This window comes from Oryzias melastigma, linkage group LG7, assembly GCF_002922805.2.
Source record: "Oryzias melastigma strain HK-1 linkage group LG7, ASM292280v2, whole genome shotgun sequence".
Taxonomy (NCBI): domain Eukaryota; kingdom Metazoa; phylum Chordata; class Actinopteri; order Beloniformes; family Adrianichthyidae; genus Oryzias; species Oryzias melastigma.
In genome coordinates, this window is record NC_050518.1 from 9,444,380 (window position 1) to 9,463,768 (window position 19,389).

The 19,389-nt window shown below is 38.6% G+C and overlaps 1 protein-coding gene across 2 annotated transcripts; it reads right to left on the bottom strand.

The window, feature by feature from the left end:
- Positions 1-1,507: 1,507 nt before the first annotated feature.
- Positions 1,508-19,187, bottom strand: mybpha (myosin binding protein Ha). 2 transcript variants are annotated; one of them, XM_024293095.2, is made up of 14 exons: positions 18,789-19,187; positions 17,825-17,884; positions 17,646-17,702; positions 16,896-17,030; positions 16,388-16,555; positions 10,679-10,767; positions 10,360-10,555; positions 9,276-9,415; positions 8,411-8,570; positions 7,294-7,430; positions 5,359-5,545; positions 5,191-5,253; positions 2,948-2,990; positions 1,508-2,785 (listed from the first exon to the last, which is right to left on the bottom strand). In XM_024293095.2, exons 1-12 carry the CDS (start codon positions 19,054-19,056, stop codon positions 5,213-5,215), a joined length of 1,638 nt encoding a protein of 545 aa, XP_024148863.1. In that variant the 5' UTR covers positions 19,057-19,187; the 3' UTR covers positions 1,508-2,785; positions 2,948-2,990; positions 5,191-5,212. The 2 variants fall into 2 exon arrangements, with proteins under 2 accessions (XP_024148863.1, XP_024148864.1); XM_024293096.2 differs by lacking the exon at positions 17,825-17,884.
- Positions 19,188-19,389: the final 202 nt, after the last annotated feature.

The following is a 19,389-nucleotide window of genomic DNA, read 5'->3' on the forward strand; positions in this document are numbered from 1 at the left end:
AAAAATTAACAGAAGCAACGTGAAGCCTGCTGACAGCTTCCCATAGGCAGCCTGCCACCGTTACTTTACCCGTGAGGCTAACCGGAAGTGCGCAACAGGAAGGGTGCGGTCCCAGACAGAGGCCAGAAGATGCCCATGAATGTATGAGTTCTAATTTGATGTTTGAATTGTATTTTATTCAATGCTCAGTAATAATAAAATAAAATAATAATAATTTAAAAAAATATGCCCATGACGACCAGTGAGCACCCTACTCTTTTTATAGTGCCTCTAGAGGCCTCTGCCTGCAATTAGCCTCCCAGCCACACCTGCAGCAATCTATCCTGCCACACTATCATCTCCCGCATGGATGACTGTTGTATCCAGTCATTGCCATAAAACAGCTGCTTTTCATTCTTAATCTCCGTAGAAGAAGGTTTCCAGAGCTATGAAAGACACGTTCTGGTCCATCAGTCCTCAGATATCGCTATCAGCTGCCTTGACCTCCAGTATGCAAGTTCTCAATTAAAACTGTCAGTGAGTCCCTTTTGCTTTTTGTTGTTGAGAGCATTGAATGATTTACAGGCTCAGAGAGGGTTGTAGAGAAGAGTGGCTGCATTTTAAGGATAGGTGTGTCTTGCTGTTCCCGTGGGGCTCATGCGGCCATCTTAGGGGACGTCATGAAAACGGAACGTACGATTCTTGGTAAGTGTATCATGAACATCTGTAAGGGAAAATGGAAGTTGCACACATTTATAAAGGATTGGTGATGCTGCTGTTTGGAATTTGAGGGGACAGTTGTGACGAAGCATTCAAAGCATTCCAGTCTGCCAAGCTATATAAGAAGTTACAGGAAACACTGTTCACCCTAATTTTAGCCCTCAGATCCAACACAGCGTCACCTCAGTACAAAAGAATCAACAACAAATCTTGAGAATCAGCAGGAACCAGGAAGGTACTGTAAACAGGGAGAATTGCTGAAGTAACCTGTGAGCTGGAGTCTGATTGATCATTTTTAGTCCAAACTGAACTAACGACAAGGACAATCTTGGACTTAGTTTTGGTTGTATGAAACTACAAACACTTGGTTGTTGACTTTATGGAAATGCTCAAAGCAGACAGTCCTTTAGTGAGCACACTTTTTGACAAAATGCAGCTTTATCTGTTTGTCTGTGCAGCAGCAGCGTTCGAGAACTGGTGACTCAGCTAGAATTGTGCTGAGGACATGCCGGGGGCTGCCAAAAAGCAGTATTGGTATATAAATACTGCATACAATTTAACTAACAAATAAGCAGTAAGTGATCAGTTTTTGTTAGTTTTCTGCTAGTTTTCCTTTTTTGGGGTTAACATTGTAAATATTTTTGGTCTAAACAATTACCTGATAAAAGTTGTGTCAATTAATAAAATAAAGATGTGTGTAGATCCTCACAATATAAATATAAAAAAGAACACTTTTATAATATTTATGATGAAATAATCTGAAGAACCAAAATTTGGAAAGATGAGAAAAATAATCACAACAGTCTTGTGCGTAGTTTAGAGTTTTATTTTGAAGTGCATATTTATCTATACTACAATAAAAATCGAGTAGTCACTAAAATAAAGGTGCTAAATTTAGCGGTAGATCAAATTTATCAACCGACATAATGTATCATTCAGATGTGATGGACAGGATTAGATTTTGTTTTACATAATGAAAAAAGAGGAAGAGTTAATGCAGTTTCATGCTCCGTGAGAAGACACCTTGTTGCCGTCTTTCTGTGTTCTGGCTGCTTCTCTGAAATATCCCTTCAAAAACGCAAAACTTTCCACTATGTGAGAACTTTCTGAAAGTGAAGCAGTGTGTGGAGGTGCATGCTGAACACTGAAAGTCTAAATGGCAATTTCTGGCCTAGATCTGACTGAAAACTACGTTCACCGTCTTTCTATTACCAATCTTCTCATGTAACAACAAAATTATCGTCTTCCTTAACTTTAAAGTCCCACTCCAAAGAAAATTGTGTCGTTGCCATTTTTAAAATGTTCTTGCAGCATTTTTTCTGTTTAATAAATAAAGTTAAAATTATATTTCTGAGTACTTGTTTTATTCAATTTATTGTGAATCAGGAGTAGACGAAAAAGTTCCTGTGGAAAAAGCTTGTCGGTGTGACGCAGAAGCTACTACGGCAAGCCACAAGCTTCCTCTGCTCCATTCTGAAAGACAAATATATCCATGAACTTCTTCATTTTCCTCATCCGAGCTGGCTCAAAACTGTACTGCTCGAAAGCTTCGATATTGCTCCCCATTTTTGTTGCAACACTAATGTCAAGTTGGGGATGTGAGGAACTGTAAGCTAGTGGGAGAAAGTATAAAAAGATGGATGACGGGAAGTGGAGTCAGGTTTACTCCAGAAACGATTTCCTGGAAAATAACACAGGTTTTTGATTTTAGCTAAAAACATCAGAATCTTAATTAAAAGACAGTTGGGAACAATTTGACAAAAGATCAAAAATTGATTGGAGAGGGACTTTAACCTGAACATTTCTGCTATCTGAGATCCGCATTTCCCATGTGCTGCAGTGAGGAGGAAACTGCACTTGGGTTACTTGTGAATTATGACATGTCCTAACACATTAACCACTCTTCTTCTTCTTCTTACAGTCATGCATATAAGACTAAAAGTGTCTCACTTCTCATGAAGTATGAGCTGTTCCTAAGAATGTGTGGATGGAGAAAACTATTCTGTCGGGTTATTCTGTCCTTTTCTTCATTATGTACACTGGTCTGCACAGCCAGTCGAAGCATCTTCTCCCATATTTGTGCACACTGAAAAAGAGATTAAACTTATGAATAGTGATATTTTTTCTATTCAATTATTTAAACAGTTTTCTACATTAAAAAAAAACAATCTACATTTCTTGAACATACAGACCAGACTGAAAACACAAAGACCATTCATTACACAATCACACACAAATGCAAACTCACCTTTAAGCATAAGATCAGAGCTTGTGGTGGTTCTTTGAATGCACTAGTGGAAAATAAAATACAAATTACAACTTGGTTCACATTGGATTAAAGCATTTGCTACTTGTTTTAGACTTTTGCAGCAGTGGATGCAGTTTACTTTTTTATTAACTTGGAGCAACATGCCTTTATTTACTTAAAGGCTTCAAACATTGTTGTTTCAGTGTTTGCAAGAAACAGAGTATAGTTCCTTGTGTTTTGCAGTCACGGAGTGACAGATAACTTTACTATTATTTAACACTGTTCTACATTTACTTTACATCAAAGATAAACTGAAATAACTTCATAGTGATGTGTAAAAGGAGTCACAGTGAAACGTTTCCAAACCGAAGCGGCAGAGTAAATTATAGCTCACAAATCCCCAGCCTCATCTATGCTTTGTACTTAAAAAGGCCAGCAAGTTCCATCTCTGACTAGTAAGCAAATTTACCGACAGCCTGTTAGCTTCCAAACTACTTACTTACATTAACCATTTTAATAACAGAGATAAGAAAAAAGGATTAGTTTGCAATAACCGACACAGCAAATAAATGTTTGAGTAAATAAATTATATGTGGCATCTTAAAACAGGAAAAACAGTTTGACTTGAGGTTTCATGCGCTTGCACATATGTGAGATCTCCTGCGTACTTTCCACTGGAAATGACGCGACTCGATTTCTGCCCTCTTAGCCCATTCTCTATTCTTCTCACTTTGCTCCACTTATCCTGTCTGCTCATGGTAATGTGAAGAGTTTGGCAGTGTGTCAGATTATCTGGAGTCATTTTTAGAGGCGGTAGAAGGCTGCGCTGACATCATCTCTCCTCCCCACCCAAAGGCACTACCTGCCTAACTTTTCATTTTGCCTGACAGGACTACATCAGCATTGCTTGATGGCAGTACTGTGTCATTTTAGAGGCCAATTGTCACAAAAGCTCTAATTTAAAGGCTTATTTAGGAAAGCATGTGACCTTAGTCGAACTTAACGACCAACAAAACCAACAACAGTTCTTATATCTGTATCTGATTGCGGGTGGTCAGATTCAAATGTCTTTTTTGCTTCAGCTGACCCATTCAGTGGCCTTGTGGTAGAATGAGTGAGTAGTTCTTTAGTTCAAGTCCATGGTCGAGTCATACAAAAGACTCTAAAAAATGAGACCTACTGCAATGTCGACACTCAGCATTAAGGGGTTGGTTTGGGGGGGTTAAACCACCATATGGTTCCAGCATACAACTGTGTCTGCAGCTCACCTCTCCCACACTTAATGAGACTTTAACGGAACTAATTCTGTGAAGTGAAAACAACTGAATCCCAAGTTTTTTTATAAACTGAAACACTGATTAAATGATAGTTTTTTTAAGCAAACTAATAATTTTACACGTTTGAACTCTTGTAAAGATAAACTTTTTTCAGCTAAAAGTTGTAGATCTGTTATGTCTATTCTCCTTTGTCCTTTTGATGTCCTTCATCAGAGATTTGAATAGCTTTAATGATGTCTCTCTTGTCAACAGTTACAAAGAGTCTCTTAGAAGTATCTGAAAGGCCACACCACTAAAGCATTTAGAGAAGTGATCCCTCAGTGGGATTGCCTTGTTATGTGAGTAAAACCAGACTCACAGAAAAACAAAAACATGAAATGTGGTATTTTGATGCATCGTTCAATAATCTTTACCACATTAACACGTCTATAAACAGGATTTGTATGAAGTGCAAAGGAGAGAAATGCTGACAGGAGAGACAGGAAGAGTGCAGAGGATGTGCAGGTATTGAAAACATTGTACAGTTACAAGTATTTAAGAGTTTGTAAATTACACCTGTAAATCTGTGTACTTTCATAATAAAAGTTATTACAGCATGCTTAAACATACAAAATGAACGATTTTGCCCAGGCTTAAAAAAAATAAAAACAATGTTTTTTTTAATAAAAACTTTAAGCTAACAATCAGAGTAGGTGAGAGCCATCAAAATGACTTCTCTGTTCACAACTTCTCTGTTTGCAAGAGCAGTTGAGCTGGAATTATAAAGCCATGGCAGGTTCCCTCCCAGCTCTTAATAAAACATATACAAAAGAGCACCATCGTTTTTTCTGATCTCTTAATCCTTTTTATTGTTTGTTTTATTAAAATGTGATTATAATTCAGAATTTATTGTCTTAGAAATGCAATTTCTCATTAAAGGAGCTCAGTAATGTGGACATTTGTAAAATAATGAAACCTTTTTCTTACCTCTAGAAATTCCAACATTGATTTATTTGCCCTTTTCTTTATTAACTTCTGGAATAACAACCTCTGTTGGTGAAAAATAGACATTTGCAGAGACTGCACAAAAAAATACAAACATACAAGCGATCTTTTGATTTCTAATAAACTGTGAAGAAAAATAAACCAACATACGTTTGACTTCTAGTTTGCAGGAAACAGTGGCCTCTCCTTGCTCGTTCTTTGCTCGGCAGGTGTACACACCACCATCAAAGCTGCTGGGCTTCCTGATCTCCAGGGAGCAGATGCCCTGGTTGGATATCTGACGAAACTTAGGGTCATCGCCAATGACCATCTGATTCTTCAACCACTCAATCTTTGGCTGAAACCGACAAAGGACACAAAAACAACCAAATTATTACTTGAACTACACATTTAGTTTGCTCTTTAAAATGACTAGTATGACAAAGTATCAGCTTCCTAAAGTCCCACTCCAATTATCTTTAGATCTATTTTGAAAGCGTCCCTAGTAGTCTTTTGATTTTTAATATGCAATTTTTTAGGCTAAACTCAAAACTTGTGTTGTTTTCTATAACAGTTTCTGCAGAGCGGCTGTAGTTCATTAAAAAATCACATCTTCTCTCATTTCCCATGAGCCCTTTGTTTACACTCTCTCCGACTGGCTTACAGCCATTGACTGAATAAATATGTCTATGTATAAATATACTAAATATGTCCTTCATCATGAGAAAAATGCCACAAGAGCTCGTTAAAAACACCAGAAATACATTGGAATGGTCTACAAATAAAAATCAGCATTTTACAAAACTTTTAAGTTTATTATTTATTTAAAAGATTTATTTCTAACTGTGCCTCCCTTGTGGAGATTCAACTTGGAATAGGGAATGATGATTGTTCCAGAAGTTTCCCTACTCCGTCATTTTCCAAATGTATTAGTCAATTTACCTTAACTATCCAAAAAAATGATCTTAAGTGAAAAAAGAAAAAAGAAAAAAACAAATGTAGAATCTTCAAAAAAGCTGTTTATTTTTACCAAATTAAATAACAAGTAACTTACTGAGCAAACACGGTTTTCCATATGTTTTGACCACTAATCAAGACAAACAGAAACTGGTCAAATGCACTGATCCTGTAGTCTGTTTGGGAGACAAAAATAGCACTTTCTTTGACATAGCGCTATCTCCATGTGGACATAGCAGTGCATCAAGCTCAGTCTCTTATCGCTGACTCTTTTTATGTTCTTTCTCAGCTCCTAAATCAGTGTACTTCCTTCCATGTAACAGCACTTTATCAGAGACAAAAGGACAGCTTATCAGTGCCTGGAACATGTCTGTCTGTCAAACATTTTCAGCAAACTTTGAAGTCAATAGCAAATCTGTTTCAGACTTCCATTTTGGAGTATTTAACATAAAGGGAAAGTATTTTTTAAAAACAAGGACGGGGTATGACTATAATATAAATACATGACTTTTATATGCAAGTGCCGGGAGGCATGTGCTTCTCCAAAATGAAAGTGATATTCCCCTTCAGACGGTCACTGGATATGCTTTGACACAGCTGCTGTTATCCTCTGGGACAATTAAGAAAGGCTTGCTTAAGCACGATAGTACCTAAAGAGTAACACTTATGTAGAGTATAAATACATAACTTTCTCCATTTGATGTGGCAAACAAATTCCAATAAAATCTAAATAAACCCTTTTCTCAGGAGTTGTATTTATCCATACACTATTACTTGCTAATTACTGCTATTCATGTTTTTCTTCAACATTTTGTGATCAAACAAGATCAATTTCCTTTTACTGCCTTGTTTAGAGAGAGGGAAGTGACTCGCACATTTCTCTCCTCCTCTGCCATGTAATCTGTCTGAGTTAGATGGACAACTGTATAGATATGTTTAACCAGAGGAGCAGCTGCCAAAAAGAGTGTGAGACATGCTGAAACTACTTAAGGAAATACCAGTGCAAGCCCTTCCCATCATCTCTGCTGGATCTCCTCAGCTGTGATCTTTATTGGGAGTCTCCATTTTTCCAACTCAAATACATTAAGTTGAACTTAAAAAATACATATATATAGATAGATAGATCTGTGTAAGACACCCCTCACTGACCTTAGGACTTCCCCGAACAGAGCACAGCAGCTTGGTGGTATATCCCACAGTGGCAGCTCGGTCCAGGAGAGGGGTGGTGAACTTGGGAGCCTCTGAGAAGTCGCGCTCCTGGTACTCCGGAGGTTTGTAGTGGATTCCTGTTATCATACAAAACAGGGATACCCTAAAGTGAATCCAGTTCAACAGTTTGACAGTTTGTAGAGGAAAGCAGAGCTTTGTGATGGATTTGTCTGTGGACAAGCATCACCAGCTGTCTTTGTAATTAGGATTCTGCTATTTTTAGCTGGTGTCTGGGACATTGTTTCTGCAGAGCAGCAGTAGTTTATCAGAAATTCACAATTGAGTTGGTGCAGAGTAAGCCCATCTGTTAACATGCTCTCCTGCTAGCTTATAGCTTCTCACAACCCAAAGCTAACAGTATCGGTGCAACAAAAATGGTGAGCAATATTGGAACTATCTAGCTGTACAGTTTGAGCCAGATACCAGCTCAGACGAGGAGAGTAAAGGATCCCTTTATATGCGAGTGGATGCATCGGAATGGAGAGAAAAAGAGAGCTCGTGGTTGCTTCCACACCACTACTACAAGCTTTTCCAATTACATTTTTGCTCCTGATTCATGATTTACCCTAAAAAAGATGTTTAATTTTCTCTACATATGCCATCCATCATCTGAAAAGTGCCACAGGAGCCTTCTAAAAACACCAACAAATCCATTTTCACAGGAGTGCATCTTTAAATCTTACAGCCTGTAGCAAACACAGGCTCAGAGCCAAGCCACCAGTGACATTTCTAAAAGGGTAGGAGGCAAAGGTTGACATAACCCCCTCACCACCTCACACACACAGACACACACGTGAAGCAACACTACTCTGCCAACAGTCATAATGCTTTCACAGCCTCTTAAAATTTCTCTCAGCAGTTTCTGAATACTGGCCAAGTGAGCTACCCACTTACGTTTGTTTAAAGCAGAGCCAGGGTCATTTTCTCTCTTAAAGTAATCTCATCAGACCCTCACCTACTATCTGCAGCTCATTCATGAGTGTTATTTGTCCTCTTATGTATCTAAACTAGCTGATCAAAGAGTTTAACAGCAAACTGTGCGTTTGAAGAAGCTCACCTGTTTTCTGAATTGTAGCAGCTTCTTTGGTGACAGTGCCCTGCTCGCTGATGCCCACTTGGTTCTCAGCAAAAACTCTGAAGCAGTACGAGTTCCCCATGACGAGGTCCGAGACGGTGGCGGTTAGCCTGTGGTAGTGTTCCAGCACAGTGAACCAATCCTGCAGGTGGTGACAGAACAAAAGACCTCAGGGTGGTGCAGCATAACCTGCAAATGATGCTGTGCTGTACAGATTTTCCTTAAGATTTTAAAAACAATCCATTAACTTTTTTTTTCTAAACTCCATGAAACACATATTTAAAGATCACAAGAGTTCTGTGAGTATACCCATTAGAAAAACCATATCTTTTTTTGTTTTAGCTCCATAGTTCAGCATGAATCAAACACGGGAACAAAAAAAAGCTATTTCTTAAAAGTATTTTTGAAGAAAAAATTGACCATTTCTGTCTGGCGTCTACAACATCATAAAAATCCCAATATCAACAACAAGCCGTGAAAACATAGAAAGAGTTGAAAGCAGGAGAGTTACTGTAGAGATCAAGTCCAGATCTTAAATCTGCAAAAAAACAGTGGTTGGGACCTAAAGACAGTTCAGTTAAATCAAATTAATTTAATTTGTAAGCAGATCTTAATTAATACAGTCAAGTAAGCCAAAAAAAGGGCTGAACTGAATCAAAAACTTTTTAAATAAAATAATGTAATTTGGAGAACTATTAGTTCAGCTCACAACTGATAAGATTAACGCTGAGTCATGCATTCCACGCAGCGCTTCAGCATTTCCGCCTAAATTAAGTTTCAGCCCATTTCCAGTACTTTGGCTGTCATGGTTGCTTGTTCTGTGACGTTTATGGCGAGACGGATATACCCCAGTCTTCTTGTCTGCTTTCTGAACAGTGTATCCCGTGATGTCTGTGTTGCCGTTGTCCTTGGGAGGAGTCCATTCCAAAGCGGCGTTGAAGCCCCAGCTATCCACCAGTTTCACACTGGTGGGAGGGCCAGGCAGGTCTGAGAAGACACATCTCTGTTAGCAACACACTCCTACTCTGTATCCCCTCCATCATGTTCAAGATACCAGTTCATGATCAAATGCACAGTGAAGAGCAGTTTGGCAAGATCATAGAAACAAGCACAGTTGGTTTAGAATTTAATTTAAAGTCCCACACCGATCATCTTTTGATCTGTTGTAAAACTGTTCACAGTGCTCTTTTAATTATGATTATGCTGTTTTAGGCCATGATAATAATAAAAAAAAAAACAGTGACACGGTTTCTGCAGAGCAGGAGGAGTTGAAGCCTGGCCCCACTTCCCGTCATCCACCTCTTTAAACGCTGTCCTGCTAACTTACAGCCTCCATTGCAAAATAAATAAAATAGTAGCAATATCTGAGCTGTTCAGCCATACATTTTGGAGCCGGATACCAGCTCGAACGAGGAAAACAAAAACATACATGGATCTGTTAGTCAGCAAGTGGATGCATTAGAATGCAGCAGAGCAGGGAGCTTTTAGACTTCGAATTGCAGTTTCTATGTCAAAACAAATATTCATTTCATCTGGCCTGAAAAAAGAAATACTCAGAAATGCAGTTTTAATCTTAATTCTGGTAATATATGTCCTCTATCATGAGAAAAATGCTATAAGAACATGTTAAAAACAACAAAAACAAATGTTATCAGCAAAAAACAATTCCATTCAGCACATGCTCATGTGGCGAGTGTTTCAAAATATTTAAAGCGTAACTGTCATACTCAACAAAACAAGATAGAAACTTAAATCTTTAAAACTTTACTTCCTATTTCAAGAGTTAAAATTTCAAGTGAGCAAGCATCTCTGTTTTAGTCTAAAAGTGAAAAAGTCATCATATTCTGATGCAACACAGTTTTCTTTTTATATGTATCCATGCAATATTGTTGCACGCAATCCACAATAAATCAGGTCAGCATTTAACTCACCAACGATCTGGAGAGTGATGGGAGCTTTGTCCTCAAAGCTATCCACTTTCACAGACATCTCATAAACCCCAGAGTCCTCCCTCTGTGCACCGCGGATGAACAGGATGCTGTCCCTGTCACTGTTCCTGATGTTCACTCTCTTTGTGTCCAAAGGCTGACCGTCCTTCAACCAGGACACCACAGGCTTGGGCTTTCCCTGATTAGAGGAAAAGTCAAAACATCTATTTAGTTATGTAAAACCTCATATTTTCCTCATAAATTCATATGGATATACATTTAAACACCAAACAACGTTGGTGTTGCATGTGCAACAGCTTACAATAAATGGGATGACGAGGTTGATCTGCTCTCCGACTTTCTTCACATAGCGGGATCTAAGAATCCGAGGCAGGCGGATCTTTGGCCGGTCTGCAAAATTGAGTAAAACATATTTAGAAGGTAAAACATTGAACATATACAGCCTAAGACAGAAATGTTAGTATTGTTTCTGTATAAATGACACAGTTAAGATGCAATAAGTACAACATGTTGTCTATTGTCCAAAAATGAGTGTACTTGTTTTTAAATCATATTTTTACTCTGAAAAATGTAATTCTGGGAAAAAGAATCAAGACAACCAACAAATGATAACACAACTTTTTTTCCTTATATAACATAAGGAAGCAAAAAAAAAAAACCAAACAGATCTCCATTTATTGACACAACCTAAGGTTATCATTTTGTGTATAATGTCAGTTTCTCATATTATTATGAAGCATACAATCTAATTTATATGTACATCACTTTTTATAATCAAGGATGACTCTCATTATGTACAAATTCATAAAAAAAATCATACTAGAGATCAGATCGATGACTGGACTTTGCAATTTCTCCTTTTTGTATCTAAAAATCCCATAAAAAGTAAAAAAAAAAAATTGTCTGGTATCATATTTTGACCTTATAACAATAGCTTTTACCATTGAACTTTACTTTGTGAGAAAGTCTGTTTAGTTACCCTTTAAATGGTGTCACATTGGTAAGGAACATGGATTTGTGAGAGGACTAGAAGAGCTGAGTATGTGATTTCCATCCTGAATAATTTGCCAAACAAAATCCAAAACAGCTGATGATCAGGTCAGATTCACATGGCAGCAGATGCAATAAAGGTGCATACATAAAAATAAAGGATCAGCTCTATGTTTTAAGTACAATGTTAACAGACACAGTAGACTCTGGAATCCACCATGTGTACAGCTTGTTCCAGTGTATAAAGCTGCTAAAGTTTCTGCAGGAAGAGAAAGCCAAAGGAATTAGGACACTGGGTTCAAGCAGCTCTTAGACACAGAGATGTTGGACAGGTGCAGCACGGACACGATGACTTTGGTTCAAACTCCCCTCAGCAGTCGTGATGCATAGAATCTGCAGCTGACAAGACAAAGCTGACTGCAGAGGAAATTTAAAAGCAAAAAGAGGTTCCAACATGTGCAAAAGCACCTTTTTCAGGTGACACAAAGTCAGCAGATGAGATGGAAAGAAAAACTGTCCTGGAGAAACATATGGGAGATGGGGAAAAGTTGAATTAAACTTTTGCCAAAGAAGAAAAAGTGTGAATGGAAGTTCAGCAAATCTAGTCAGTGGGAAAGTTGTCAGCTGGATGAAGATAAAAAACATTTCTCCGCTTGGTTTTTATTAACGGTTGCTGAGAGGATGGAGTGTAACGATTCATTTTAACAACGAATTGATTCAATTCGATATTTATGGGTTCTGGTTTGATTTTGGTTCATTAGAACGATCCAATTCAGTCACCTAAGATCAATTCAGAACATCTTTGGCCAAAACTACAACTAGTCGTACTGGTGAAGTTTTCCAGAGTCCTTGTGTTTCTTGCAAAATAAAGAGTAAATTAAATATACGTACTAACAAACAAATAAACAATAATTAATGGCATACTGTATATTAACGTCTTTGACAAATTCCGTGTTTCCACACATTTCACTGTAATGATGATCTTTTTTTATTGTCATCACATGTGTTTTTCTGCTGTGATGGCACATTTTTACATTATAGTAAAACACTAAGTCTCAATCCAAATGGTATTTATCTCATTTTGAAATGACTTTTTAATGGTAAAGGTCAATTCGATTCTGCCTCAGACACATTGCTCTGGTTGGATCGTAGGACGAGAACTCGATTCATCGTTTGATCTTTAAGCCCCAAGGAGAGGAGGAATGTCAAGTTGTTTGTTGCATTTGAAAAAGAGAATCATTTTAAGACGAGTTGCTTTTTGTTAATACCAAATTGTTCCACATTTGTATTCTGTTTCCTCTCTTCTTGGTGAGTGAGACTGGCATTTACCAATGAGCCTAAACCAGCTAGGAAGGAGTTCAGTCTATCCTCTAGATGGGTATGTCTCTCCTTTACTTTATCTTATCTCTATCTTGGAGAATTAATGACTTATCCTTACAGAGCTGAGGGTATTAGGACAACAGAGGTGACAGATGAGCCTTCTCTGTGTCACGGATGGGTCTAACTAAACATAACAGATTGTGAGGGTTCCAACCAGGAGACCCTTGTGACCTGCTAGCATCCTTTCATCTATTACCATTAGCTTGTCACAAGGCCCCATAAATTGTTAACTTCAATTTACTTATTTTTTGTTCACTTTATATTGTTAGCACTTAAAGTCCCACTCCATCTACATTGTGAAATTGTTCCCAGTGTTTTTTTTTTTTTTTTTTAGATCCATAATTATTATGCAGTTGTTGTTTTTTTAAAAAAAGACTAAAAAAGCCTGTGTCATTTTTAATGACATGGTTTCTTTCTGCTGTTTAGCAGGAGTTCATTAGTCACCTCTGAGTTGTGGGAAGGACTGTAGCTGCAGAAGTTAGCTTAAATTTCCCAGCATTCCTCTGTTTACACTCTCTCCCTCTAGCTTGTAGCACCTCATTAGCCCAAGCTAACATTAGCGTAGCAAAAAACAGCAAGCAATATCAGAGCTTTGCAGCTGTAGATGGCAGCTCATAGGAGGAAAATTAACACGTTAATGGATCTATTGGTCTGCAAGTGGAGGATTTAGAATCAGAGTGGAGCAGGGAGCTAACAAACAGTTGCTGCCTCACAAACACCAGCTCTTTTAAAGCACAGATTTTCATCTGCTTCTGAGCCATCACGATTTAAATAAAGAAATACTTAAAAAATAAGTTTTCATCTTTCATTATTTTACATATATGTCCTCCATCATGAGAAAATGCCACAAGAACATGTTAAAAACACCAAAAACATTATTTTCATTGAAGTGGGGCTTTAAACTTGTGTATTTTACAATGCAGTCAAAATAATTGGTGCTAAGTTTCAGTGATAAATATTTTGAATGTATAAAAGTACAGTATCTGGGCAGGCAAAGGCTAAAGAAGAAAAACCAACATCCAGCACTTCCTAAAAATAGCTCTGATGACATAAGTCTTAGAGGAGCCCCTCCAGAGTGAAGATGTCATCCATCTGATCAGCGTTTAGAGTCAGCTCAAACAACCCCTGGAATGCTCCGCTGTGATTAAAAAGACGTGGATGAAATTGCATCACAAATGGAACTTTCAGCAACATCCACACAGTCACCATGTCGGAGTTTCATTCAGGCCGAGTGCCACGTATCAGGTGCAGCGTCGCTTGCATGTTTTTGCTCGAGCAGCAAATGTTTCAAAAGCCTCAAAGGCTTAAAAGATATATAAAACCCGACTTGCTGCTGTTTCCCTCATCCATCCAATATGTCCTCATAGCTCACACCCCATCAACTTCCTGTCCATCTGCCAATCACGCTACCCTCACTTTCTTTGTTTTCTACTGTGTGTGTTATCACCCCTGTCCATCCATTTGTCACAGTATCATTGCTGGTCAAGCTGGGATCCGGCCCGTGGAGCCATCATTTCCCAGGAAGATCAGGTCTGCCTCCAGATTTGGCTCAAACACTAATCCCTGCTAATCAACAAACCTGCCAGCAATGCTCGGACATGCTGCTGCAACCACAACATTCAGCAGGCAGCTAAAGGCCTCCTGCTACCAGTGCGTAAGCTGTCTTTGTCTCTGGATAAAGTGTCTTTGAGGGGAGCGTGGGGGTTTTCAGTGCGTGTAGGACACAGCGTCTTTAGCAAAAGCAACACGCAGCTAAATTCACCCACAACAAGCCAACCAGGATCCACCAATTAGGATAATGTTTCACTTCCCTCAGTTGACCAGCAGGTCTGTTTTCTTGACCGCATTTCTCACCTGTTTGCTCACAGCAGTTCAAACCCAAGCAGGAAATGTGCTCAGACATTCAGATGACTGGCTGACCCCCTATTTCCCCAGTGTCTTTTAGGTGCCAACAAAATTGGTTTTAATATTTTTTAACTTTGTGTTTTTTATCTTTATAGCTAAAAGGTAAATATAAAGTCAGTCGGTCATATATTTTCCTAATTTATTAATTTTTACAAACTATCGTTAAGAAATAAAGCTTGCATTTATTTAATTTTTTTAATAAAGTGCTGATGTACAAATAAATAAAGTCAAATTGTGTTTGTTGTCAGTTTGGTTTTCAGGCAACAATAACGATTTACAGGGTTTATAGTAAACGTTTAAAAGAAAAATATTTCAAATCTAAAAAAAAAATTTTTTTTGAGTTAATACTGAAATAAATAAATGTTTTAGTTTTAGAGTCAGCTAAAAAGTAAATGGACATTTTGGGTTTTCAAAACTATTGTTTACGTGCAGCTCTGCAAGTTTTTATTTATTACTCACAAACGTGCAGCCATTGCACACGTGTTGAAAGTTAAACTTTGACCAAACGGGCTCAGATTTGGTAGTGATGTATGGATGACGTCCTTTTTAATTCACGAAAATCCCAACTGTTTGAAAATTGATCATGAAGGAGAAATTAGTAATAGTGGTTTGTGCTTGGTCGGAATTATATGACACCAAGTCTTTCATATATCGGAATAGAGACAAGATTTGCACCGCTTCAACATTTCTCACCGAGCCTCTTCCAACTGGGAGTACATGCGCTAGTATCTGGTAACGACAATCTAGTGACTCGTCGGCCAAAATGGCTCTAAAATTTAGCAGAAGGGCCAGACCAAGAGCAGATATTTGGTTATCCATCTCATAAAAGAAAGAAATAATACACAATCTGGACAAAAACTAGCTTTAATTTGGATTGAAAATAATATGTACAGTTTTAAACTAAATGTTTTGGAATTTTTACTTCAAAATTGTGACTTTTTGTTCTCATTTTGTCTCAATTGCACCAATAAGTTTATGTTCCTCAGGGAAAATATAAACTTAGAGAAAGGCTGCGTTCATGTGGTGTTGGATTGATTGTTAAAATGATTGTCACACACACAAAAGACAGAAAACAGCAAAATCTTCTAAAATCAGATTAATTCAGAATAACTTTCTTCACCTAAGCAAAGGTTGATGTATTTGTAGTGCAACACTTATAGATAGACTCCATAATAACAGAGAAAATAAAGCATTAATAAGGATTATCAATATGTAAAAAGGCCTTAGTTCCCTACCCCTGGTCTAGTTTAAACATTGTATGGTAAGAGTGCACTCAACTTGTTCTTGAACGCTCCTCATATGCCTGGTGTGAACGTAGGCAGAGTTTGAGGTCAAGGAATAGGAGAGCTGCTGCTGTTGATTTTCTAAATTAAAACCGCTAAATCAAAACTCCTTAATCAACAATGAAGGGCCGGTCTGTGCTGAAACGTGCAGTCACATCTGAAGACATCCAAGTGAAAGATTGACTTACAGCCAATGAAAGCACCTGTCACCACCTTCAAGATTTACATGCACACATCTGTAAACTCCATCCAGGGCTGGCATTTGAACCGCCTCCACCGTTGATCTTACACCGAGAGTATTTTGAGGATAGGTCATAAGTCACAGCTAACAGAAGGCTCTTGACAGACGCTGCAAAAAGTTGGCGTTTTACCAGAAAAAAAAGACATAAAGAAGCAGCTCCTCTTATCAACAACTGCTTGGTGTGGAGAGAGTTTAAACGTCTACCGCTCACCGACGACCTCTCGGATGGGCACGGGCTGTGGGAGTGTCCCGGCCTCGCTACGGCCGCCAGGGTTTACGGCCACCACGCGGACGTGAAGCAGGTCTCCAGTCGTCAGGTTCTTGATGCAAAAGAGGTTTGCTTGGGTCGGCTCCTCGTTTGCCACAACCCAGTCTGTTGCTGTGAAGCAAACAAATATCCATGTTACAGTGAGTTTATTTATTTCCTTTTGATCACAGATATAGATCATCCCTTTTCTTGATGTGGTAAATGGTTTATCACCTGCTGACACTAGTTTACAAACAACCTGACCATAAGAAGAACACTAAGGGCCACCATGATGAAATCCTAGAAGGCGTCCTGTCATTCGAGCAGATGAGCACTTCTAAAAGCGGTGTCGGGGCAAACAGCGACAGCCAGTGATCTGGTGCACGCCAAATACGGCCTGGACCCCGCTATGGGTCCTTAACCCTGCGGACGCTCTGAAGACAGGTGCTCGCTCTTTTTCTCTTCCACTTACATCCATCTTTGCAGTACTCCACGGTGTAACCATTCAACCCGGAATCTCCGATGGTCTCCGGTGTTTGCCACTTAATGGTGAGGCTGGAGTCATTGACATCATGCACGGAAACATCCAGAGGGGCACTGGTGGGGACTTCAACAGATGGAGACATTACAAAGTACCATCAGTGGAAAATACAAATGTAATACTTGTCTGTTCCAGTACTCCTTGTGGAGTTAAAACTATATATGTTTGAAACAATCAAGGGTTAAGATAATATATTAGGGCAGCACAATTCTTGCAATATTAGTGATCAATATCTCAATAATGATATGAATTGTAACCATTTTATTTAAATAAATTCAAAAGAACTTAAATTATCCCCCAAATGACCCACGTCTACATAGGAGGTGAGTATCTAACACAAAATTTGATTGGTCAAATGCAAAAAATGTAATTTGTTAAATACGTCAAGCTACCATAAGATTGCTTTTTCATGTGTAAACATTTATGGTAATATTGCAATTTATGCTGTCTTTTTCGATACATGTATTGCACAGGTTGATATTGCGATGACGATAAATTATTTAAAAAAAGTATTATTAAGTATTGTGCAAGCCTAATATTTATATATTTTATAATTGAGCAAAAAACAGTACCAAATTCTTAAAAATGTTGTCAAATCGATCAATTTAAACATTTTAGTCCCAGAAAAAATGTCTCTTTTTGATATTAGCTTAATCCACCTGAGCAGAACAGAGGTGTTACCTGCAGGAGGAGGAGGTGTGGGGGCCTTGGGCGGCTCCTCGACCACAGCTGGAGCAGCTGTTGTGAAACAGGAGGGAGACTTTTCACACAAATATTATGTATTTTTTTAAGGAGCTTTCAACATTTTTCATGGTTTCAGGATAACATATTTCAGTTTACGTGTGGTGATTTGCGGTTACCGTCTGCAGGAGCTTCTGGAGCTGCAGCGGCTGCGCCGTCTTCAGAGGCGGGAGCTGTAGCTAGCATTAAAACGCCATCACAGAGGCTAGTTAGTGACCTTAACCATGCAAGCGATTGATCAGTTTTGCTAAGATAATCAGCACTAAAGCAAATTTGGAGTCTTTTCTGGTAAAATTTTGAGCTTTAAGGCTTCAACACAAACAGCATGGCAGTGCACAGCAGGCATGCATATGATAAAAGCCCCTGTATGTGGATCGCAGTGGGTTTAACTCTTTGAACAGGACATAAAGGTTGGCAGATTTAATTATTCGATCAACAGTCAGGGGATCCATTTTTCTGCATGCATAAAAGAAGGAAAAGGTACTTCCGTAAACAAATGACCCTCAAAGTCACGTGGAACGTCACAGTAGATGAATGTGCAGACACGACTGTCCAGAGTTTGACTTGGACTCAGACCCCCAGAGGTTCCATTTCATCTCTCATTTCAGTTTGGACACAGACTTCATTTTGAGTCAGAAATTTTTGAATTTAATTTATATCTTTTAAGAAGTCATCCTGCCCTCAGCTGCTGTCTGACCTTTGACTTCACCCAAAGGGGGTAACATTAGCAGAAAAGGAGCTGTGTTTTCTAGAAAGCTGCAGTTTAACAACATTACTTATTATATTAAAACTTTATTAGAACTTCTGCATCAAACATAAATAATGAAACTGTTTTAGGTTTTGAATTGGTATTAGAAGCTTGATGTTCAAAATGAGACATTGAATTAAAATATACTAATTATTTTAAACTGTTTTGTCTTTTTAATGATAAATTGTTTGATTTTTTAAGAGTCCTCTGACAGAACCATTATGACAGATTTATATGTTTCTTGAAAAATGTCAATAATAGCTTCAATGGGTTTCTGAATTAAAGTCTATTTGAGTTGGTTGAGTGAGGCTTTTCCTCAGTCATCTTTTCAATACCTGGAGCACTTCCCTGATCCGCTGGGGTTTCCTCTGCTGGGGCAGCTGGAGGCGTTTCCCCCTCAGCGGCTGGAGCTGCTTCCGCCGGGGTCTCAGACGATGGAGGAGCCTCAGCTGGTGGAGCCTCTACAGGAGTGGGCTCGGGCTCCGGAGCGGGCTCAGGTGCCTTCTCTGCAGCTTTCTTGGCTGCAGATTTCTTGATGGGTGCAGGCTTGGCTGGCATGTTGCTGACAGACTGTATCAGGACCCAGAGGGCTCTGAGTAACATATATAGAGAGAGCTGGAGAGCATGAAGGCAGCTCCACCCACCTCATGGCCAGCCCCTCCATGCCTCGGTCACCTTCTAATCTTATGTCCAGTTTCAGACTCCAAGAAAGTTTAAGGAAGTCTGGTGGACAGATGATGACCATTTATACAACTTGTTTGGTTTACAAGTACCAGCGTTACAAAAAGAAAGTCAGGTGGAAAAAGTTACAACACATTTACACAATTTATAATTGGCAGACTGAAAAAATAAATTGTCTTGCAATAAAAAATAATACAGAAATAAAATAAATAGTAAATTTGAGAACTTGTAACACATTTAAGAGCGAGAGCTCTA